Below are 25,536 nucleotides of genomic sequence, written 5' to 3'. Positions count from 1 at the left end.
AAACACTAATCTACTATTATTCCCAGATAATCACTTCTCCAGGTATTTCTAGATGCTATGTTCTTTCTGTTTATTCCATTAGAAACAACTCATTTTTTCAGCATCCAAGGGAGATTTGTAGACATATTATAGAAGCAAATGCTGGCTTATTTTTAACTACTAAACTTTATGAATATGAGATAAAATAATGATAATACCACCTTACATTTGTATATTATTTTACAGATTTTAAAGCACTTTCAAATATGTTATCCTAGTCCCTAAAAGAGTGCTATGAGGTCAGTCAGAGTTTACATAATTACCTCAAATTTACAGATGAGAAAACAGGTTAAGAAGGCTGAGCGGCCTTTCTCAAGGTCATATAGTCATTAAATGATAGAGCCAGGGATGGAACCCATGTCTTCTTACACATAGATAAGTGATCCCTTTTTCTACACTACCCTCAGTAAAGGGATGGATGGAACTTAAACAAAATAACACAGACCCTCACCTCAGTTACAGACACCTCCATAAGACGGGTGAGGGAATCTTGATGGCTAACAATACCACAGAGCCAACCTTCTTCCCCCTCTGGCTGGTATACCTTGACCCTGTGACCTTGAACACTGTAGGGACCTAAAGGAGAGATTAGTCAGTACTGAATATTTTTGGCTAAGTGAGCTCTATTTCATGAATGATTCCAAAAGCAGAAGGAAAAATACATGGTATAAATATTTGTAACTTTCAGTCCCACTGTACAGAACTGAATAAATGAGCAACTCCAGATTTACTATGCTCTGCAATTTAAAATAAAACATAAATGCTCAGTGACCTTTGTAAATTCTTCACTTATGTGGAGATTCCTTAGAATCTCCCAGGTCCCTGATCCTACCTTGTCTCAATCCTCCAATTCTAGAAATAAAAATGAAAAAAAAAAGAAGAAACAAAACAAAACAATTCTAGAAATAATAAAGGAAGAGATAGAAAACTTATTAAAAACTAAAAATAGTATGAAATGAAATCAGATAATGGATGTGTACATGAAAAAAAGGACAGAGGGTGTAGCTCAGTGGCTGAGCACCTGCTTCACATGTACAAGGTCCCAGGTTCAATCCCTAATACCTTCTAAAAAATAAATAAATAAAAATAATTTTTAAAAAAGAGGACAGGCTACTAAACTGAATGTACTATCATGTTAAGTGACCATAGGAATAATATATAATCATTTACACTCTACTATCTGACTTTTAATAACAGGGGGTGAAGAGTTCAATTTATGAGGTTTCCAGCCTTTGCGCTAATAATAGTCTGAACAAATATAGCACCTGTCTTCCTAGGAACACAGAGCTTCAAAGTTATTACTTTCTCAGCAGGTAACATTACCCTGCAATTTCAGCTGGACCTCCAAGAACAGTTCCTCTCTCCTGTCTATCTTTCTACATTTGAGATAACATAGCTAAATCATTTACTTTATTCACTCCCAGAGCTATAATAAAGCGTCCTTAAATTTTTCTAAACACACTCTGATACATCCCACCTCTCATTCTGCCCGCTCAACTTTCTTCTCTCCCCTTACCAATTTTTCCTCACATTCTTTCTTTCTTCCTCCATGCCCTTCCTAGATTTTGTATGTGTGTGTGTGTGTGTGTGTGTTTTGGAGGTACCAGGGATTGAACCTGGGACCTCATATATGGGAAGTAGGCACTCAATCACTTGAGCTGTATCTACTCCCCAATGAAAGGTTTTTTCCTATTTGTCTGTTTTTGTTTGTTTGTTTTTAGAAGTACCACATATAGAAAGCAGGTGCTCAATCACTTGAGCTATATCTGGTCCTCCTTAGATTATTAAATACGTTATTTTTTTTGAGGTACCAGGGGCCAGAGATTGAACCCAGAAACTCATATGTGGGAAGTGGATATGGCTCTTCCCTGAGTTAGTTTTTTCATGTTTTTGTTTTTGTAGGAGGCACCAGGAATCAAACCCGGTACCTCCCATGTGGGAGGTGGGTACTCAACCACTTGAGCCACAACCACGACCTAAATATGATTTTATCCTGCTATCCTCCTTCTCCAAATAAGTCAGCCTTCCTACCTTTACCTGTTTAAATGTATTTTGACAAGAGAGAACCAAGGAACCTATTTCACTGAAAGTCATGGTAAATGTGAGGTTCAGAAAGGAAGGGGAGTGTACATGCAACATGAAGGACAGTCTACCCTATGTTTAGAATCTTGGGCAAAACTTACTTGTATCTGAGCTGGAAAAAGTTAATAATTTTGTTGTCATTCTTAACATACTGAACATGCTGTTAATATGAATGAGGCTATGGACAAACTGCTTTGTGAATACACTTTGAACTCTAAGTGGTTATTTGTTGGTCCTTGAGAACCTTACAGATAGTAAGTTCAACAAAGGAAGAGATTTTCTAGCTCATGGCTACATCCCAGTGCCTTAGCATTATGTCTAGTACACATAAGTCCTTAGTAAGTATTTAAGATCTGAAAACACAACAAAACAAAACCCATAACAAAACCATATGTTATGAAATGTAGGATGAAGAGGAAATAATAGTCTGAATGAGATTCTGTTTTACCTAATCATTTCTAGAGATCCATAACTGAAAATACTCTTGACTCTATCCTCAAAAGGAAGGTTAAGTTCAAATGTTTAGAGTTGCATGGTGTCTCATTCCATCACTCTCAACACTGACCATTCACTTGATTCAGAGTTCAGGGACAGAAGACTACCTGTTCTTACCTCGGCTAAATATCTCTTGTAGCTTTTGGTCACTGATCAAAGCATTAACTGTTTCTCTCAGTGCAGTGTGTTCCAAAAGTATCTGGTTTTGGCTATCTGTTCCCATCTGGTAAAGATAAAAGAAGAAAACAATAGAATATTAAGATGATTGGCAAGAGCATCTAACCAGATGAGAAAAACAATACCCCTGAGGACATCTAAATCAGTATTTGCCAAAGAGTGTTCTGTAGAAACTTAGTCTCATGAAGGGCACTGCAAAAACTAACAACACTATGATCGACTAGGCTAGAAAACATTAGATGCCGTTTCTTTCTACACACAATAGCACATTAAAGCCTCTAAGAAGTCAGGTAGCAAAGAAACCTGTTTAAGCCAGTATTTTCCTTATTTAATTAACCACAAAACATTTTATCCCATATAAATCTTCTTGTTTTATTTTGGTATTTATCTGACACTTACTGAGCACCTACTTCATACAGGTACTAGGACTTGAATAAAGAAAGATTGCTGTCTCTGAGAGGGAGTGAGGCCTGAGGGAAGAAGACATAGCAATAAAAAAATCATCATAATATCCCACAGAAACACAGGTTAGGAAAAACTGCTTTTGGCTGTCTCAGTAAGACATCAAAACTCCTAAAAGTCTCCCAATTTTAACCTTCAGATAGTAATCCTTGCAAATGAGAAATATTTAGTTAAACTAAATAATCTCAACCTTCTGGCCTCCTTAAATTCTGAAACTCCAACTCAGGAGCTTTTTTTTTTTTTTTTTTTTGAGGTACCAGGGCTGGGGATTAAACCAGGACCTCCTACATGGTGCTCAGCCGCCAAGCATCTGTTTGCTTGTTATTTGTTTTTGTTTTTTCTGAACCCGGGACCTCTCATGTAGGAAGCAGGTGCTCAACTTCTTCAGCCACATCCATTCCCCCAGATGCTATTATGTTTAAACACTACTGATATATCCTTTCTCTTTATAGTTAAAGATATAGCTAAACTCTAAGTTTTTCATGCTGCTCAGAACCAGCTCAAACTCCTGGCCTACTCTGCCACTGATATAAGCTCAGGCCCCCTAAGACTCAGGTTATAGATACAGCTACCTCAGGGAAGTATCTCTTCTGAGGGGACCCTTAGAATTGTGGCCTTAAGCCTTGGGTGGCTTTGAGGTGGGGTGGGTGTGCAGAAGAGAAAAGAAGCCTCAGCCACCAAACGTAATTTTTCTAGGGAGCATCAAAACTTATGTAGGAATTAATCAAGGAAGTTCCTGTTTCAAGGCTAAAAGAGTAGGGGGAAATACCCATATTTAAATCCACAAAGAATTAGCAAGGAGAGAAATAACAGGCTCTGGGCTAGAGCAAAACTTAAGTACCTGGAACAGGTGTAACCCATTAGCATCTGACAGAAACCGAAGCTCTCGATCCAGAAGGTATTCAACTGGAACCACAGAACCCAAACCCAGTTTATCTACTAAGGGAGTGAAAGTCTGTGAAGTACAAAGACAAGCAATTGATTAGAATTTAGAAAAGAAAAGAAATTTCAACTCCATTGAATCTCTAACTTCAGAGGAAATATCCATTATTAATATATTATTGATATATCTCTCACCCCAGTACATACACATAATCTAAAGCATAAGTTCTTAGAAGCATTCCCAACTTAGCATCTGCCCCACAAATAATGAGAGGAAGCAGAAATTTAATAAAGAGTAGAAAGTCAGCTCAATACTCTTATTTATGGCTAAAAGGGACAAGAGAAATGAGAAGCCCCTCATACTCCATAGGGATTCAACTAATCTTCACAGGCCTTAAGGGGCTAAATTACAGTAAATTCCAAGAATAAAGAGTCACACTTTACCTGACAATTGCACTTCTAGGTATATACCCCAAAATTTTGAAAAGAGACTTGAAGAGATAATTGTATAACAATATGCACAGCAGCAGTATTCACATTAACCAAAAGGTGGAAAAAACCCATGTGTCCAACAATAGATGAGTAGATTAACAAATGTGGTATATATATATACAATGAATTATTATTCAGTTATTAAGAGGAATAACATTCTAATACATGCTACACTTGGATGAACCTTGAAAAGATTATATTCAGTGAAAGAAGTCAGACACAAAAGGACAATTATTATATGACTCCACTTACATGAAATATCTAGAATAAGCAAATTCAGAGAAAGAAAGTAAATACAGGTTACTAGGGGCCAGGGGAAGAGGAAAATTGGGAGTTGAACCTCAATGGGTACAGAGTTTCTGTTTGGGGTGATGAAAAAGCTTTGGTAATGGACAGTGGTGATGATAGCACAACATTGTGAATGTAGTTAATGTCACTGAGTTGCAACTTAAACATGGATAAAATGGGAAATTGTGTATTATATGTATGTCACTGCAGTAAATTTTTTTTAAATTTACACTTTATCATTTCTAGAGCTCCTGAAATCCTTGTGAGATTTCTAAAATAATTACTAGTATATATATATGCATGGATAAATTCATATTACTATTTCATAAATAGCGTACAAAAGTCACCCAGAGGCCCCAAATTTGTTTATAAAAGAGCTTCTTCTAAAAGTTGCCTTAAAAACAAACAAGACAGTGTCCCTGCATAGGGGAGCCCCACACGCAAGAAGTGCACCCCATAAGGAGAGCCGCCCAGCGCGAAAGAAAATGCAGCCTGCCGAGGAATGGTGCTGCACACACACACACAGAGCTGACACAAGATGACGCAACAAAAAGAAACACAGATTCCCGTGCTGCTGACAACAACAGAAGCGGACAAAGAAACAAGACGCAGCAAATAGACACAGAGAACAGACAACTGGGGCGGGGGGAGGGAGGAAGGGGAGAGAAATAAATAAATCTTAAAAAAACAAACAAACAAGACAGTGATAGTATGCATAACCAATAGGTAAAAAAAATTATTTAAAATTATTATTTAATTGTAAAAAGTTCAGCTATTGGATAATTATCATGAGTATAGTATAGAAGTTAAACCTCAAATCTGTACTGACAAAATGAGCCACTTACCAAGGCTGGCCACTGTGCAATTGAGACTCGAGCGCCCTGGAGAAGGACTGGGTCCTTCCGGGGCGCCCATACAAGTGACCCTTCCAGCAGAAGCACAATTACTTCTTCAGCATGAACTTTAACCCAGGAGTGTTGCTTCCAGTTACAGCCGTCAAATTCTACAAAGATCTGCAAAAAGAGAAAAAAGGGAGTTTGGAAGTCACGTTTGGAAAAATCCCACACTATTACTTATAAATAATTTGTTGCTTTTTATTTAAAAAATTTTTTTAGAGATTTATTTTCCCCCTCCCCCTCCCCGCTATTACTTATAAACAAACATAAATTCCATTTTGAACTGACTGGGAAAAATTCTACTAACTTCTATTCAAGTTCTTTTAATGGATTTCAGTATAAACTGATACATTTATACTTCAAAGAGTCAGGAAGTTGGTTCTCAGCCCCACTCTGAAAAAGGGGGATTAGAGGTAAAGGGAAATGAGTTATTTAGTAATTTTTACCTGTGTTCCTAATGAAATTTGTAACTTAGTTTCCAATTAATCTACATATGTATACCATGTATACCCTATGCTACCAAACTGGCACATTTCCTGGTCACAGTTTAATAGAAAGAGAATTTTTTTATAGCTCTACTGAAAAAATCTGAGAACTTCTTTTATTAATTATTTTGAATAGGTGATGTATGCACATGGTACAACATTCAAAAAGATAAACGCTGAAAAAAATAGTTGCCCTCCCACTCCTGCTTGTGGATTTTTTTAAGTGCCACTGCCAGTAGTGATCTCATTCATATCTGCTAGCCGAGGCATGCTGTAGTCACAACAATGCCTTGCTTCCTTCTCCCTGAAGAGACACTCCACTTTTTGAGATATATTTAAGTAAACATTGTAAAGAGTTTTTGAAAGCGATGACTCACGTTAAATGAAGCTACATTTTTCTCATAAATATAATGCTAAGCTTTGGCTTTTCCCATATAAATTCTGACTTTTGACATGATTCAACACAGCATAATGAGCACAATATACGTAAACAGGCATCACTGTTCAGGAAAGGTATGTCTGTCCCATGCCTAACATAGTCGGTCACAAAAAAGGGCTTGAGTATTTATTAATGACCCACTTCATCTTCAATGAATTTTTGTTGGCTTTTGGGTAGCACATGCAATAAAATGGTAAAATATAAATTAAAAAATCAAGGTCAAGGAAAGTGAACTACAACAGGATATTACTATCAAAGTGAAAAAGGAAAATAAGGATCTATATAACTGTTATGCCTGAGTAACATATTTAACTCTGAGGTTCCCCAACGCAAATCTGAAAATGGAGGCAAAAGGTCAGGTTCATAGTTCTCATTGACCAAAAAGAAACCATATAACAATTACTTGGGGAAGCAAAGCTGTTCCAACCACTTGGGTCTATAAGCATTTTCTCAGGTGAAGCTTCCCAGAAGCAACACCAAGTGACTTAGGACAAAATCAGAATCACCATGGCAGCTACTCTAACTGCAAACTGTGGGGGCACCAGGAGGATCTGTAAATACTAGGTGCCCCAAGTATTTCCTGCAGAAAAAGCTCTCATTTCATTAAAGGGACACAGTACTCTACTGGGCATCACACAGAAAACCAAAAGCTAAGGCTCCCTGGAGACTGAAGGCTAGGCGCCATGGTGTAGTTTTAATCTGCCACCCACTTTAAAAAATCAACATAGGAGTCATAAACTTCTAAGTCACACCAACACACAAATACAGAACATTAACTAAAATTCAAGAACTCAACACTAAAATAAGTCATTGTCCTCAAGCTGCAACAATTTTTATTCTTTGTACAAAAGAACATCATTTAAAAAAAGCTAATATTCAAGAATCCTATCACCACATACCTGGAGACATCAAAGCAAAATCGAAATATTTGGGGGCCAGATTTCACCTAATTAAAGGGCAATTTTGTTAACCTGCCTGGGCAAAGGATATGGAATACTGTTTAACCTGACATCAACCACACTACTATACATTCTAGGATTAAGCAACAACTCCAAACTAATGATATTAATTTGTTTTGAGAGCAAAATGGAATGTGGATAAATTAAAGATGTCCTACAACCAGCAAGGCTTAATTCTGACACTAGCACTGTGCTTCATTCACCTCCTAGCTAGAGAAATGGGAGGGGCTAGAATGAACAGGGTAAAGAACCATTTCAGATCAAAGTACACAGAATGTATACTCTTAAAACAATAGTGGTCAGGCCATAGGACAGTAAGAAGAGATATAAGCTAACAAAAACCAGTGGTAGTGGTACCACTGTGACTGGAATGAGTCAGAGAGGACCAAGAGAGATTGATACTGGGAACAGAAACAGACTAAACCAGTTTGAGATGATTTTAAAAGTCTGATTAAATTTCTACAATTAGAGTAAAAGTTGTAAAGAGTACTGCACATGCTGGAGCTAGAACCCAAGGACTGGATGTAAAGTATTTCAATAATTAAGGAGAGTTAGTATCAAAACTCTTGCTTTTATTTTAAAATTCCCTTTACGGTCTATATAGGATTTACATTCATTTCAGGGACAATAAAATCAAATAAGGTGTTTCTCGTCCCTCCCTACCTGAATAAATTACTGGCCTAACTAAAAAAATAAATAATAAAATAAAATAAAATAAGGGATACGGATATGGCTCAAGCAATTGGGCTCCCATCTACCACATAGGAGAGGTCCAGGGTTTGATTCCTGGGGAAGGTAAGATGGCCCACGCAGAGTGCTGTGCTGGCTTGTGCAGAAGTGCTGGCATGCACAGGAATGCTAGGCCACATGGAGTGCTGGCCCACGCAGACAGTTGGCACGGCAAGATGATGCAACAAAAAGAGACACAGAGGAAAGACAGTAAGAGATGCAGACCAGGGAGCTGAGGTGGCGCAAGAGATTAAGTGTCTTCTCCCAGTCCAGAAGGTCCCAGAATCGGTTCCCAGTGCCGCCTAAGAAGACAAGCAGACACAGAAGAACACACAAAGGCAGACGGGATGGAGGGGGGGATAAGAGACAAATAAAATAATCTTAAAAAAAATTTAAGGGAAGCGACTTGGCCCAGTGGTTAGGGCATCCGTCTACCACATGGGAGGTCCATGGTTCAAGCCCCGGGTCTCCTTGACCCGTGTGCAGGTAGCCCATGGGCAGTGCTGATGTATGCAAGGAGTGCCGTGCCACCCAGGGGTGTCCCCGTGTAGGGGAGCCCCACGCGCAAGGAGTGCACCCATAGGGAGAGCCGCCCAGCGCGAAAGAAAGTGCAGCCTGCCCAAGAATGGCGCCGCACACACGGAGAGCTGACACAGCAAGATGACGCAAGAAAAAAGAGACACAGATTCCCGTGCCACTGACAACAACAGAAGCAGACAAAGAACACACAGCAAATAGACACAGAGAACAGACAACTAGGGGGAAGTGGAGAGAAATAAATAAAAATAAATCTTAAAAAAATAAAAAAAATTAAATAAGTAACCATTAAGTTTAATAAAATCAGATGAGTAATACAGGGCTCTATGTTTGGATTCTGGCTTTTCCCAAGGCCATTCTTACTACTGTTAATACCATTATTCATTCACTCACTCCACAAAAATAAACAATGTCTCTTACACACATAGCACTTGTAAGGGCCAAGAAAGTCAAGGTGAATAAGGTAGTACTTGGCAGGAAGGACTTACACCCTAGAACCCACAGAGAAGTAAAGAAATTATTACAGTGTTATGGACTAAGAGCAATAATAAAGATTTGAATAATGTGCAATGCTAGGCTAGAGAAGGCATCTGCCTTGGGAAACTGAACAGTGTCACCAAAGAGGCAGTAGCACACAAGATGGATCTTAAAGCATAAGCTGCATTCTTATGGCAGAGAAAGGAAGAAAAGATTTTCCAGCAGATGCAAAGGGAGAGAAATGGGAAGCGGATTTGGCCCAATGGATGGGGTGTCTGCCTACCACATGGGAGGTCCAGAGTTCAAATCCAGGTCCTCCTTGACCTACGTGGAGCTGGCACACATGCAGTGCTGATGCATGCAAGGAGTGCCCTGCCACCCAGCGGTGTCCCCGGAGTAGGGGAGCCCCATGCGCAAGGAGTGAACCCATAAAGGAGAGCCGCCCAGCGTGAAGAGTGCAGCCTGTCCAGGAATGGCGCCGCTCACACAGAGAGCTCATGTGGCAAGGTGACGCAACAAAATGAGACACAAATTCCAGGTGCCGTTGACACAAGCGGACACAGAAGAACACACAGTGAATGGACACAGAGAAAGACAACTGGGGGAGGGGGGTGGCAGGAAAGGGGAGACAAATAAATAAAAAATAACTCTTAAAAAAAAACAAAAACAAAGCCAGAGAAACATAAAAACAGACTTGAGTGTTATGGGAAGAGAAGGAGAAGGCTAGTAAGCAGGTTGTAAAGGGCTCTGTGTAGCATTTTAGTGGATGACAAAATCGAAACCTGTTGGGGAAAGTGTCTTGTTTGGCTAGCTGAGTGTTTTTTGTGTTTGTTTCCTTTTCTTTTTAAAGGTGCATTTGAACACCTTTAGGCAGTACCTGCACTCTACAGCTGCCAATCCCCACACTACACCCTCAGGTCTATCACCAGCTGTTTCTCACAAGCCTGGTCCCTGGAGGCAATGAGTTTAGGTTTCCTGTTTTAAAGGGGTGGGGGAGTAAAATATTTTAAAAAGTTATGTTCTAGATAGATAATGCCATGGGGAGGGGGATGTAGGAGTGGGAAAAAGCTTCTTAATACTTAGTATAAATAGGAAATCAAAATAGAAATTACAAAGTAGTCTATAATTAAGTGAAAGTCTAAACACGATTTATTCATACTATGGAATAATATAGAGCAGTTTAAGAGCATGAGATCTACCTAATGGAGTAACTTAAACAGATCGCCAAGATATACTAAGTGGAAAAAAACAAGCTGCAGAATGATTGGGAGGTGGGGGTTTTGGAGTAAGATTGGGATGGGTTTAACCATATTTTAGTCTTACCAATGAATGTTGTTTTTTTTTAAAGAATGTATTTATGTATTACCTAATTAGCATTTTCTAAAACAGGGAAGAATAACTTTGGGGTCAGCTTGGAAGATAAATTATAGTGGAAAAAAAATGGAGATAGGAAGACCAATTACAAAGTGATAACCCAGGAATGAGATGAAAAAGACCTAAACTAATAAGAGTAAGAATGGAAAGGTAAGTATATTTGAAAAATTAGAGAGAATAAGAACAGGATCTGGTGATGATTGTGAGGGGCCAAAGGAAATGGACGACTAATGCCAGACTAATGCCAAGGTTCCAAACTTTTCCAATTTTCCTACTTACTTTCTAAACAAAATGTGATCTCTATTACAAATGATTTTACAAAACTGGAATATCTTGACAACCAACGTAGGGAATGATGTATATCTAGAATTCTGTTTCCAAACAAAAAAATAATTTCCTTTCTGTGGTTTCTCTGATTTAAAAGAGCTTTCCAGCTATTATCCCCTATTTTATTTTCTACTTTCTAAAATCCTAAGTAAATTAAATGTGAAGTATTTGTATACCACACGGATAATGTGAATAAAAACTCTATTAAAAACTATATAAAAGCATATGCAGCTCTTTTAGGGACTGGAACCACAAAGATCTGGATTTGCATTCCAACTCCCCCATTTCTTAGCTATGTAGTATAAATTACTTTAGTCTCTTTGAAGCCTCACTTCCTTTGTCTATAAATAGGGACATAAGCACCTCAAAGGATTGATCCCAGGATTAAATGAAATAAAAACACAGAATAAGGGCTCCTGATAAATACCTGTTCCTTAAGCATACACACACTATTAGTCAAGGCATAAATTTGTATGACTTTAAGCAAAAAAAGATATTTGCTATATATCAAGAACTTAAATATTTGTACACTGGATCTCCATAATACCGCACCAGGAATAAGCCTGGGAAATAATCTTTAACAGAGAAAAGGTTTAATTCATAAAAATCTCATCATAGCATTATTGACAAACCCTAGAATCTGAAATCTCAATATACAATGAAAGAGGAACAATGAAATCAATTATCCTGCCAATAAAAATTATATACATAAGGCTTTCTTGTGGAGCATTGTTTTTCTTTCAGTTATAAAAACAATACAGGGAAGCGGATTTGGCTCAAATGATAGCACATCCACCTACCACATGGGAGGTCCAGGGTTCAAACCCAGGGCCTCCTGACCTGTGGTGAGCTGGCCCATGCGCAGTGCTGATGCATGCAAGGAGTGCCCTGACATGCAGGGGTGTCCCCTGCAGAGGGGAGCCCCACGTGCAAGGAGTCCTTCCTGCAAGGAGAGCTGCCCCATGCGAGAAAAGCACCGCCTGCCCAGGAATGGTGCTGTACACAAGGAGAGCTGACCCAGCAAGATGATGTAAAAAAAAACAACACAGATTCCCGTTGCCGCTGATAAGAATGCAAGCGAACACAAGAACATACAGCGAATGGCCAGAGAGCAGACAATTGGGGGGGAGGAGAAGTGGAGAGAAATAAATAAAAAATAAATCTTTAAAATAAACACAAAACAATACATGTTACCTATGTAAAATATAGAAAATATCAAGAAAATTCAAATCACCCATAATACAGAGTTTTCAGTAATAAAGGAAAATAATTGCTACATTAAGTGAAAAAGCAAAACTCAAAATTGAAAACACAATATGAAGTCAACTACATTCTTTGAAACTCTAAAAAAGATTATAAGACTATCAAAATATAAACAGCAGTTTCTAAATGGGTTGTGAGACTACAGGTATTTTTTTCCTCTTCTTTAAAATTTCTTTTTTGGTTATTTTCTCATTTATTTTTTATTTTTTCCTCCTCTTAATATTAAAATTTAAAAAAATATTTTGTATTAATAGGCATGCATTATTTTTAGATAGGATGGTCAAGGAAAGCCTTTTAAAACAATAATGGGGGAAATGAATGCAGCTCAAGCGATTAAGCACCTGCTTCCTATGTACAACGTCCCAGGTTCCATCCTCCGTACCTCATAAAAACAAAAACAAACAAGTGAAAAGACCAACTCTCAGGGAAGCGGATTTGGCCCAACGGATAGGGTGTCCACCTACCACATGGGAGGTCCATGGTTCAAACCCCGGGCTTCCTTGACCCATGTGGAGCTGGCCCATGCACAGTGCTGATGTGTGCAAGGAGTGCCGTGCCACACAGGGGTGTCTCCTGCGTAGGGGAGCCCCACGTGCAAGGAGTGCGCCTCGTAAGGAGAGCCACCTAGAGCAAAAGAAAGTGCAGCCTGCCCAAGAATGGCACCACACACACAGAGAGCTGACATAACAAGATGACACAACAAAAAGAAACACAGATTCCTACTGCCACTGATAAGGATAGAAGTGGTCACAGAAGAACACAAAGCGAATGGACACAGAGAGCAGACAACTTGGGGGGGGGAAGGGGAGAGAAATTTAAAAAAAAAAAGACCATCTCTCATTGGGGAACCGATACAGCTCAGTAGTTGAGCACCTGCTTCCCATGTACGAGGTACTGGAGTTCAATTCCCAATACCACCTGAAAAAAAACAACCACCAATAATAATGGAAAAATGCATGTGTTCCCTGTCCTCAGATTTACAATTTAGTAGGACAGATAAGATATATATCTTGTTATAGATCTTAATATGAAAACTGCAGTAAATATCCCCAAAAAGTTATTCCCAGAGTGCTAGGAGCAAAGAAAAAACCTAACTTGTCCTGATTCAGAAAGGCTTTATAGAGGTGGTACCTAGGATGGGTAGGCTTTCTTTTCTCTTTATAGAATTATAATGGAAGGGATTATTAAAAGCAATGGGGAAAAGAGAAAGAAAGCAACAGAAGCTAAAAAATACTAGAAAGGCAACGAACCACCGATCAGGGCTTGCTTGCTGTGACTATCCTTTTGACAACATTCAGTTTTCCTTGTCTGATTCTTTGCACACCAAAAATCCTTCTTACCTGAAATTTGGTCTCCTGAGTAGACCAGGAGGGGGACTCTGCACAGCTCTCTGGATAGGTGTATCTCCCACATAAATTAATAACCTTGCATGTGGATTTACAAATCAGTCCCTAGAGTTTGGCTAGTGAGAATCAGTCCCCTAGAGCCTGATTATCCCTGAAGTCACTTAAAAACAACAACAACAACAACAACAACAACAAAAAAAAACCCACAGAATTTCTGCCCTTGCAGAAACTCAAGGGTTACACTACTTGAGTCACTATTAAATGACCAGACAGGCTTTACCCATGTACAGATCAAGGGTAACAAACATGTTGGCAGGGAGGCTAGTGCAGTCGGGAGGGCTTAAAAACCATGAACATGTCAACCGCTGTGGAAAACTGAGAAGCAACAACAGGTGTCATGTCCCCCAGGCCTTGTGGAAGCAAAGCTTACAGGAACCCACCCCAGCTGTTGTTCAGAATAACACTGCAAAAATACCATGTTATTTACTCACCATTTAGAATGTTGTAGATAGCCTGGTGGTGGAGGGGGAACTAAGTCAACCAGAAAGAGTTGGGGATGAGACTCAATCAAATGAGTCCTGCAGGAAAGAATGAGTACTTGGCAGGTGGGGAGTTAGTGAAGCGAGTCCCTTAGAAAAAGGGGGTCATTAAGAGGAAAGATCTGATTGTGTTACAAAGGGAAAAGAGGCTGGACGAAATGACCAGTGTATAATGCAATCACTGGTAGACATACTGCACAGCCCTGAAATAAATAGCACACAAAGACAAATTAAGACAGAGCTATTAAAAATTACCACACACACATACAAAGAACAACAGTAACAAATTACCACACACACACACAAAATAAAACAAACTTAAAAAAAAAAAAAAACTATACAAAGCACTTGAGACCCTGGAAAACTGAACTGGGACTCAGTGTTTCAAAACCAGATCTGCTACTGAAGGGAGAGCTAAAATGAAAAGTGTGCTGAGAGGGACTCACGATTAAATAGTATATATCAGGAGTGGAGGTGGCTCAAGCGATTGGGCACCACCCTCCCACATGGGAGGGCCTGGGTTAGGTTCTCAATGCCTCTTAACAAAATAAGATGAGCAGACAGCAAGCGCAAACAACAAGAGTGATAGAAATGAATAAATAAAAATACATCTTAAAAAAAAACAAACAAAAAAATAGTATATATTCATATTGTCATATAAATACAATCTAATTTTTATTTAATGTTCTCTAAATCATACACTAATCCATAAACATATTCTATTTAATTGAGAAGCTAAAGATATTACAATTTCATTCAGTTAAAGATATGTACATTTAACTTTGGAAGTATCATCTAGAAAAGGACACTTAAGGATAAATATTAAAAGCCACAAATTCCCATTTCTCATGCTAAGGCTGAAGTGCTATGTTTAAACATAGATCAAGAATAAATAATAGGGAAGCGGATCTGGCCCAATGGATAGGGCGTCCGCCTATCACATGGGAGGTCCAAGGTTCAAATCCAGGGCCTCCTGACCTGTGTGGTGAGCTGGCCCATGCGCAGTGCTGATGCGCACAAGGAGTACCATGCCATGCAGGTGTGTCCCCCGCATAGAGGAGCCCACGCACAAGGAGTGCACCACGTAAGGAGAGCCGCCCAGCATGAAAAAAGTGCACCCTGTCCAGGAGTGGTGCCACACACACAGAGAGCTGACACAACAAGATGATGCAACAAAAAGAAACACAGATTCCCAGTGCTGCTGAGAAGGACAGAAGCGGTCACAGAAAAACACACAGTGAATGGACACAGAGAGCAGACAATTGGGGGATTGGGGGAAGGGGGGAGAAATAAATAAAAAATAAATTAAAGAAAAAAAAAGAATAAATAATAATGGAGTGTACACTGGAAAAGTGGTACTATCCTGGTCATTATCTAGAAGAAATTAAAGAGGTATTTTAGGGTCCACCTATCCTCAGACAGGGAGGAAAGGCTGGGAAAGTGTGAGGGTAAAAGAGTAATACAGATACACTTTCACTCCTCTTAGGAGACTCCCAGATAGAAAAAACAGGGCACTAACCTTACACTGCTACAATTACTACATTATCTAGAATTTAAAAAAAAAAGGACTGTTTTAGAGTCTGCCTTTCCCCAAGATAGAGATGAAAGATAAAGGGATAAAAAAATAAGGCAGATATGCTTTCACTCTACTTGCAAGGTCTGAATAGCTGATAGCTGAGGTACAGGTTCAAAACAAATTGCTGCTACTAAAAGTATTGTTTAATTCTACCATACGGTTAAGAAAAGGATGGTTTATTTAATAAAATTGGTGCTGACACAATTAGTTACTCAGTAGAAAAAAAGGCCAGATATCCCACCTCACATGACATGTACATAGAGATTCCAGACAACCAAACATCTAAATAAGTAAATGAAAATATCAGAAAGAAAATTTGAAGAATATTTACATAGGCTCGAGATGAGGGAGATCTTCCTAAGCAAGAAAACCCAGAAGTCTGAGAGCTGATGTCACAAAAATTTTATTTTTTAACATGGCAAAGCAAGTCATAAAGAAAGCCAAAACACAAACGAGAGAAAATAACTTGTAACAGGTAAAGGGGTTAATATTCCTAATATGCGTGTAACTTGTATAGAGTGAGACAACTCCCCTTTTTAAAAAAGCAAAAGAGATAGAGATAATTCATGAAAGAAATGTAAGAGGTCAATAATCATAGGAAAACACTAGTGTCATGGAAATGCTGAATACATAGCAGACTAGAAAAAAATGAGAATGATGATACCAGTGAGAGTAAGGGTAAAAAGAAACAAGCACTATGGACAGTGCTGGTGGGAGCATGAAATATTATAATCTTACTGGAAAATAACCTTGCATTACCTAAAAAAAGGAAAATACATATACTCTCTAACTTAATCCCACCCCTGGATGGCTAACCTATAGAAATAAAACCATGATTATATAAAGATTTATATAAAAGTATATTTAATGCAGAATTGTTTGTAGTGCTAAAAAAAAAAAACTTTAAATAATGAAATCCATCAAAAGGGAGAATGATTAAATTATTGTGGTATATCTATTCTATGATACATAATAACTATTAAATGAATAAGTTCAGGAGTAAGGTATTGATGTCCATTATATATGACCAAAAAAAGCAGGCTGCTTAATAATGTTCCATATGATACCAATTGCTAAAAATACTGAACCTTTTATACATGGGAAAATGTTTTTTGTACCAGGATTAAGAAAGATGAGTAAAGATAACTTACCCTTCCTTAGGGGAGTTGGTGAGGGATGGAAAGAGTTGGCTCTTTCTTTGTATACCTCTGACATTTTGTAAAATGCAAGTTTTGTTTTATAACAATGAAAAAAGGAAAATCCAAGTTTTCTGGGGTCTGTGTGTTTATCTACCATGTCCACATATGTGATGGTTCCAAGGTCTCTGCAACTTACATGAGTCAACAATGATTTAGGAACACAATGAGGACACTGGGTTAGGAAAGAAAAGCTAAAGATAAATGCAGAAAAAATCCATTTAACTAATTTTGCAACAGGCATTTCTTTTTTTAACATAACAGGTCTATTTTGAAACACAAAGTGATTATTCCTTGGGGGGGGGGGTGGAGGCTGTTTTCCTACTTCAGCTAAAAAATCTCAGTAGCTACTTGTCAGTGTAGTTTTGATGGTAAAGATGCCCACCTATCATACTCTTATGAACAAACTCCCAAACAATAGGATCCAGATTTTCCTTAAGATAGTACATGGTTTTGGTATTGTTTTTCAAAAGAGGGATCGTTAAATGGATCAGTACTACATTTTGAAGTATTTCAGATCAAAAAGTATTTAGAAGGAAGATATTAATGGAGCCTAAAACTGAGAAGTGTGTTTTCAATCATTTCAGAAACTCATTCATCCAACCCTCAATTACTCATCCTTAACAGGGGGCGCCCTGCTATGCATTACTCAAAACCAAGCATGCCTGAAAACATCTTAAAAGTAACTGAATGAAAATCTGCCCAATCACAGGCTAGCTGCTTGCAAACTCCACCCTTGAGTACAGGAAGAACACTTTTGATTGGAAGGCAGTTGTGTTTACTACGGGTGTGTGGTACAAACTGGAAAGGCCCTCACAGCCCAAGGTCCAAACAAAATCCTTTTAATGGAAAAGGAAAACAAAACAGCCAGCTCAGAGCCTATGCTAGTTATTGCCATTAATAGAACCTCATGATAGCAAGAGCAATTCTTGAGCAATTTTGCAAGCTGATGAAAAATTCTAAAGGCTCTGAGTTTTGTTACTGTTTTCTTATCTATGTCTCTGAATATAATCCAAAACAAGCATAAACATATTTTCAAAACCCAAATCTGCTTTTGCTTCTCTATTCATACAGCTCCAAGCAAGAATTCAACACAGTTGTAATGTACCTTGCTTTAATTTTCAAGAATCATTGAAACTTTTATTTGGTTTGAGAAACAAGTAACATGGGCTCAGTGGCAAAATTATTCCGTATTTAGTTTAGTAGAGGAATTCCACATCTATCTCAGCGAGCTTCAGAAACCTCTGTCCTTAGGGAGCCCTGCAAATAACTAACTGAATGGGTAGCCATTTCAGGTGCAGAGCTCATTAGCAATTCAGCTGGTGGAAACAACAACCATTTGAAGAACCAGGAAATAAAATTCAGACCAAAAAAAAGGCACAGCAGAGTAGGCCTTTGGTCAAAGTATGCATATAATGGTGGGTCTTAAGTTTTGCATCAAAGGGGGTGGAGAGAATTCCTGGATCTGAGAGGAACAAGTCTCCTTCACCCCCGCCTAGAAAGTATCTTACAAAGAAAGCACAGAAGAATCTAGATTGTTCTCCAAATACCCTCCTGAACCATTACCCCCACCCTCTTATATTCCTGGTATCCTTTTACAAATTTGCCCCACTGAAGCCGCTTACAGTCCTAGAGGCCTTTCTTGTAGAACATGAAGAGCAATGCCAGTAAATTCAAGTAATAGAAGCAAAGCTGAGGCCTAAGCCAGCCACATGCCAAACAATCCATAAAGCTTGCATGTGAGGGGGGAAAAAAAGCTTAACACCGTTGATCAGTAAGTAGAAAAATATCAGAAAACTACACTATTTCTAAGTCTCAGAAAATGCGTTGATATTTATTTATAGTAAATAAATATCTGCAGAAGGAAGCTTACCTTCTGCCTACTGATCTATATTACATTCCAAAAGAACTTATTTTTCACAGCCTTATCTCACTAGAGAAGCTAGGGCCGCTATCAGAATGAGGAACTAAAGAGGCACGCCGAAGCTGAAAGACAGTATTTTGCCGCCACATTAACCAAAATAACACATCACGGTCCCGAATGCTAGTTAAATTCTATTATTGAGCAACTTCAATCACAAAATACAAGTCATGTATTCAGAAGCGGCCAAGTCGCAACTCAAAGTTTCAAAACAAAACCTCTCCCAAGACTGCGGGAGTAGCTGAGCTGGGAGCAAAAAAGAATCATCCAGTAGCCCCATTCAGCTGCTAAGACAGATCTAACTTATCAAAAACAGCCACAACTGCAGCTCCTGTCACCCAGAAGCGCAAATAGAGGGGAGCCCGACACAGTCCCGAGAGGTGGCCTTTCTGAAGACCGCCAGGCCGAGCCTGGTTAAGACAAGAAGGAAGTAACTGCTAGATAAAAAAAAGCCCAAGTAGCACAACTGCAGCCTCTGTGCCTCCCACAACTGCCCATATTCCCGCCCCACACTGGGCTCCAGGAGGAAGGGAACAGGGCGCAGGTCTCCCAAGAAAGGCTGGGGACTCCAGAACCGCGTCTTACAGGAGCAGCGGCAGCACGGGCCGAACTCCGAGGGGCCCAGGAACCCAGGGTCCCGGGTCATGCTTGGAAGGCGTGTTTGGGGGAGATGCCGAGAAAGGGGTCGCCCAGGAGGCGGGGCCTGCCGGCTGCAAGCAGCACCTCCTGGCGCCCCGGCCGCCCCCCGCGGGTAACTGGGGCGCGCACCCAGACGCGGAAGCCATGCCGGATAGAGCTCGGGGTGCCGAGGAGCCGGCGGGGGGCGCTGGGGAGATAGGGGGCCGCGAAACTGGGGCACTCTTACCCCTCCACCCCCTCACAAAGGCCCCCGGGGAGGCCGCCCGCAGGCCCCGCAGCCCCGGGCTCGAGTGCCCGCCTCGGCCGCCACTCACCGCTAGGTCCTGGGGCACCGCCCCGCTCATGGCCCGCACCGTACCAGCCCGCCAGGCCCGAGTGCGCAGCGCAGGCCCCGGCTCTCCGCCCGCTGCCGCCGCCGCCGCGGGGACCGAAGCCGAGGCTGAGGCCGCGGAGTCCGCAAACAGAAGCAGCAGCCGCTTGCCCACCGGGGAGGCCGCCGCGTCCGCCATCGCCAGGGCCGGCCCGACCCTTGCTCCCGCCCGCCGCCTCCCACCACCACCACCGCCGCCGCCGCCGCCTCCTCCGAGCGCCCGATCCGCCCGCAAGGCCTCCCTCCGCACCACCCGCGGCCGCGGCTCCCCCCCACCCCCCCCAACAGCCACCACCAACCACCAGTGCTGCGCAGCGCCCCCCGTGGCCGGGAGCGGAGCCGCAGCCAAAGCCCCGCACAGCGCCCCCCGCGCTCCGGAGCGGGGTGGCAGCTCCCGGCCCCTCGTAGCGCTCCGCCCCAACCTCCCCGGGGCCTGCAGTGCCCCCTGCGGTTGGGAGGGGAATTGCAGACTCGGCCAGGGGTGGGGAGGTGGGCGGGTCCTTTGGTCCCCCATGGCACCCTCCTGGTCCCAACCTTCCTTCTTTCAGGGGGTCTAATATCCAAGAAGGCTTTGGTTTTACCCTCTTTGGCCACCAAAGACTTCTACTGAGGTTGGGGGGCTGAAGGCGCATGGTGACTAGAGGGTGAATGTTTGCACTAAGAAGTCAGCACCCAATACCCCCTTGATTTCCTATCCAGAAAAAGCATTTCAGTCATTATCTTTTATAAATCTTTCTTCCCATTGATTCATGGGATACAATATGTCCCTTCGCAATGGCCCACAACACGGTACCATTGGCCAATGTGTTACATCCATTGGATATGATGCTACAATTTCCGTTGGCTGAAGGCCATTATATGTGCCTCCAACATCATTTGACTTAAACCCATGGAGCTTCTTCCCATTCCTAGTCTGTCAATATTACCAAGTTCTGCATTTCTCAACTCATCTTTTAGGGGAATTGGAAAGAGGTCAGCAGTAAGAGGAATCTTTCCCCTGGTTCACTATTAACTCATCTTACCATGGAACCCCTTCCATCCTACCTGAAATCGTTTAATACAGGTATGAAAGGTTGCAAGGTCCTGCCAAGTTAGTAGAAAAGAGAGCTGTAGAGTAGGGGAGATGCTGATTGTTATGGTGACCTTTACACCAGGCAGTGGACAACTTCAGTCATTTAACTTCGGCACATTCCATGGTCTTATAAATGCAGAGACTGAGTAAACATGGAAGTGGATTCAAACCAGAAAGACAATAGGTCTAGTAATGAATAATGACTGGCAACTCTGAAAGTGGTCAGTTCTCTCATTGATCTGCTCTACAGACAGAAAAGAGCAGTAGCTGGCTATTTCTCCAAGACATCTGAGCTTGGCCAGTTATCTCCTGTCCATAACCTTGTCTACACCCTTCATCTACTTTCTTGTAGCAAAGGCAGGGGGGCCACCAACTACTAACCTCAGTAAAAGTACAAAAGATCTAGAGAAGACATTCTTGAACTAATCCAATGGAACACGAAGGAAACATTCCCTTGGACTTTTCCCCTTCTCTATTCCTTGCAATTTACATGTCTCAGTTAATCTGAAGCCTGATTCAGAATGTTTGTCTGGACCAAGAGAACCTTCTTAAAAGAAGATTAAAAAAAAAAAAAAAAGCAGATGGCCAATAAGTTGTAGTTGATAGGAGGGGAACAATGATTAATCCATACAGAACCTAACTGCTTTGCAGCTTTTCTATCAAAATTCACTGCTGCAATTTTCTCTCATACTCTACTGTCCCAGTGTCTGTCCAAGGCTGGCTTCTCATAGCACCAGAGACATAAATGTATCTAAACTCAAGGATGGGAGGAACAGAGGTGGGAAATTTCTTTGGGTTCAACAAATATTTCAGGCATTTTTCACGTGACAGGAACTTTTCAAAGAGTTGGGGACACAACAGTGAATAAAACAAAACCCCTGGTCTTATGGAGTTTACGTTCTTTCCTATACTAGAGGGATGAAAAATGAAATCACACTTGGTTTCACAAAAGATAAAGTAGAAAACCCAACAATAGCAACAGAAACTCAGCAGAAAGGAAAAAAAAAAACTTTAGATATTCAAACTTCACCCCTGCTCAAGCAGTAGGAGAAATGAAATAGTTTTAAAGAAAGACAAAGCTATAACTCTTAAGCTTCTTCAACCACATGCCACTGCTTCCCCGCCCCCCCTCCCTCACCGCCATTACCAAGTCCCTCTTTTGTTTCCAGGGCAGGTGATAATTTCTGCTTTCTAGGGCTTATTTTCACCCCTCAAAGGGTCCTGCTCCCAGTAGTCAAATCAATACTGTCCTCCTGCATACTTCATTGGTATTCAATGATGAATGCCACCAGTTTGAAGCAGAAAACTGGGACATAAGCTAAGCAACTTGACTCTTCTTGCCACCTGGCAAGTCAGCACCACAACTGGTAAAGAAAGGCTATAGCCTTAGAGACAGAAGCTCCTGCCTAGATCTCTAAGCAACTACACTTCACCCACACACTGGAAGAATGCTAACGTAGAGAGAAGAAAGGGTGGAATAGAAATGTCTGAAGCGAGTGTGAGCCACACAGTTTTTCAGCAAACATTTAACATTCCCAATGGAAGCATTAGGGAAAATACCCTCTTCCAGGGTAAAAGGAAAGTTCTGCTGCTAGGATAATTTTCCAAAAGCAGTATTTTTAGGATGGAGAAGAATTTGCTAAGGTTATCAGGAATCTGAATTCTGATGATGGAAAGTCCATCTCTCCAGGACATGTGAAAACACCTAAGAAATTCCTGACCAAGTTAGCCACCCTACTCTCCCTACCTCAGAAAGCCTATACAAATCCCTGACCATACCATCAAACATTCTCAGAGGGATGGAATGTATGGAGACAGGTATAAATACCAGGGAAACAGGCTAACCAGACTGCCAGAAATAACCAAGGCCTTAACAAAACTTTTGGTTATGAGATCTGCTGTAGCCTATGAAGGGCCTAGGGACCACATGCTACCCTCAAAGAGCTAAGGCCTGCCCATTTTCTAGAGGGCATTGGAAGAGGTAGGTGGCCTTCTCCCTTCCTCCTTGCCTTTCTTTGCGGGGAAGGGAAGAAGACACTGTAATACACACAAGGTTGCTTGGGAAAATGGATTATTCTAATAAAACTTTATTTTTTCAAACACAGCCACAGAGGCAGGACCTCATGTTTAACACACACAGACTTATGGATTTTTTTTTTTTAATATAAAACAAAGTTTACGAAAAAATTTTTTTTTCACTTTTTGTGTTTGTAATCCCATTAGCACAGGGACTTTGGCAGCAGGTGGGAGTGAAGGGCAGCTGGAGCTGCCACTGGGCAGTCACCGGGCACAGGAGGAGAGCACCAGCCTGGGAGTGGCTTCACTCACACACGCAGGAATACTCACCTACTGGTCAGCCATACCACACACGCAGCACAGATGCAGATGTCTACCCAGCACCAACCACAAGCCCTGTAGAGGTGTGCTCCACTCTGAGTAAGCCCAATAGGTGAAAATTCAAATAGTCAAAACAGCTAAAGTAGAGGGAGGCTGCTTGCTTTACAAAAGAAGCAATCATAGGCTGCTTTTAAGTGGTCAGCAGTCCAAATGCATTGTAAAGTAGCACTTGGTTTACACATAACTATTGGAACAGATCTATGGTGTAAAGCAAAATGAATCACTTCTTCAAAAGCCTTGTCCCAGGTCCACAGATGATTAGATGGGGAAATAAGGTGATAGTTCTGGTAAGTTTAACTTTCCAGTCTTAAAGTAATGGAATTCGAATATGACACCTGTAGATGTTTTCCCCTAATGATGTTACTCTAGGGCTTTGGGAAAACCATGATGGGGGCAGGATGACTGCTCTCATTTTCTTTAGCTTAGAGCCCACAGAGACCCCAATGGAATTGCCAGTGGCCTACTGGAAGCTGGGACAGACAATCTCTAGCAGAGAACCCAAGGATGAGAATGCCCCGAGGAAAAGAAATTGGTACCAGTTAAATTATGGCCTGAAGAAGAAGAAGAGCCAGGGGAGGGGTGAAACTGAGGATGGGAAACTCCTGGGCTCACAGTTTCCCTGCATTCTCCAGAGTGCCTCTCTCAGGTCACCATAGACCTGGTGGCCCACCGGTAATACATGGTAACTAGAAGGAGATGGGAAGGTGCCCTGGAAGGGTCAATAAAACCTCTGAGGGCCCGAGACTCAAGAAGACATGGCCACCTCCTCTGATGCGGAGGTGAGGCAGCACGAGCCTCATCAATACTCCTCTCCAACATGTGGGAGACCCAGAAAATGTCAGGTCCAACTCCATGAGGAAGAAAACACACAGTCCTTGGTCTTCTTCCCTAACATGAGGAACTTGGGTCCTAAGACACCCTGGAAGTTGAAGAGAAAATGCCCTTCTTCCAATAAAGGTGGTCCAGTTTGGTCCAGCTACTTGATCCAAAGGTGGACAAAGCCTCACAAGCTATTGTGGTGGCCACTTCAGTATGTATTTCCACTTGTGCCAGCCCTACCAAGGTATCTGCAGTTTTTAAGCTCATCACTGCAGCTACTGGGACCCGTTGCCCTGCCTTGAGTTGTTGGTGAGAAACTTAAAAAAGGAAATTCAATCCAACAACAAATTCCCAACTGCTTCTCTCAGCCTTGCTTTATACATCCTCAGCGAATCCCTCCGTGAGCCCCAACCTACCTCTGGTCTCTCAGGGCCAATTAGAGACAAATAAACATTTCCTGGCAGAAGTAGAACACCAACTGGTAAATGCTGATACCCCCAACCCACTTTTCTCAAGCAGGTCAGAAAAGAGGCTGGGCCTGGCTCTTGGAAGAACAGGCTTCCCTACAGTCTGCTTCCAAAGTCCTGCTGCAGGCCTCCCTGCATAGATGCTGGGGACCACTGCAGGGCCTTTCTTCCTTTTCTCTGACCTCCGAGGTTAGAGGAGAAAGGGGAAAAGGTCCCCTCAGTATAGAGGAAGAGAGGGAGCCCTTCAACCCTGCCTCAGTCGCCCACGTGTGCTTGCATCTACTTAGAGAGCAAGAGAGGCAGGATGTATATAGCCTAGGCAATCTGATTAGAAAAAAGGCCAGCTCAGAATAAATGTGGAGACTCCACTCTGGCTCCCAATACCACATCTGCCTATTGGGGAGGGATGAGGAAAAAGCCATCAGATGAGGTCACAGCACTTAAAAAAAAACCCTGCTGTACCCCGAAACAGAAACCTCCGCAGAGCCAGTGACACTAACAGATTACAAGCCTGGCTCCAGAGCTATTTAGAAAAAAGGAAAACTTGGAGCTCTTCTCTTAACTCCTTGAAAAAGCCCACTGTCCTGTGAAAACTCAGGAACCTGGGGTATCGTGATACTCTGTCTTCTCAAGCAACTTGTGTTACTTCCCTAAGGCTATGCAAATGCGCCTTCACTTGAGGACACTCCCATGCACGCACACACTCTCACACAATTTCTCCAAGGAGGCTGATTGAACCCCCCACCCTGGCCAGATTCTAAGACACAAGTGCCCTTTGAAGCAAAGGGGCT

The 25,536-nt window shown here is 41.4% G+C and overlaps 1 protein-coding gene across 5 annotated transcripts in view; it reads right to left on the bottom strand.

Annotated features, from left to right (window-relative positions):
* The window catches only part of KDM3B (lysine demethylase 3B), a 95,295-nt gene that overhangs the window by 61,362 nt on the left and 8,397 nt on the right, over positions 1–25,536 (bottom strand). For 4 of the 5 annotated variants that reach the window (XM_071210140.1, XM_071210143.1, XM_058279296.2 and 1 more), the window contains 4 exons: positions 5,763–5,930; positions 4,097–4,210; positions 2,734–2,839; positions 491–615 (listed from right to left, as the gene is read on the bottom strand). In XM_071210140.1, coding sequence (XP_071066241.1) covers positions 491–615; positions 2,734–2,839; positions 4,097–4,210; positions 5,763–5,930 — 513 coding nt within the window. Of the gene's footprint in view, positions 1–490; positions 616–2,733; positions 2,840–4,096; positions 4,211–5,762; positions 5,931–19,934; positions 20,178–25,536 lie in introns of those variants that run through there. The other variant, XM_004467029.5, reaches the window with a different exon arrangement.

Source organism: Dasypus novemcinctus, chromosome 2 (genome assembly GCF_030445035.2).
Source record: "Dasypus novemcinctus isolate mDasNov1 chromosome 2, mDasNov1.1.hap2, whole genome shotgun sequence".
Classification (NCBI taxonomy): domain Eukaryota; kingdom Metazoa; phylum Chordata; class Mammalia; order Cingulata; family Dasypodidae; genus Dasypus; species Dasypus novemcinctus.
The sequence above is the reverse complement of the archived record's forward strand: the minus strand, read 5'-3'. Positions and strand labels throughout refer to the sequence as shown.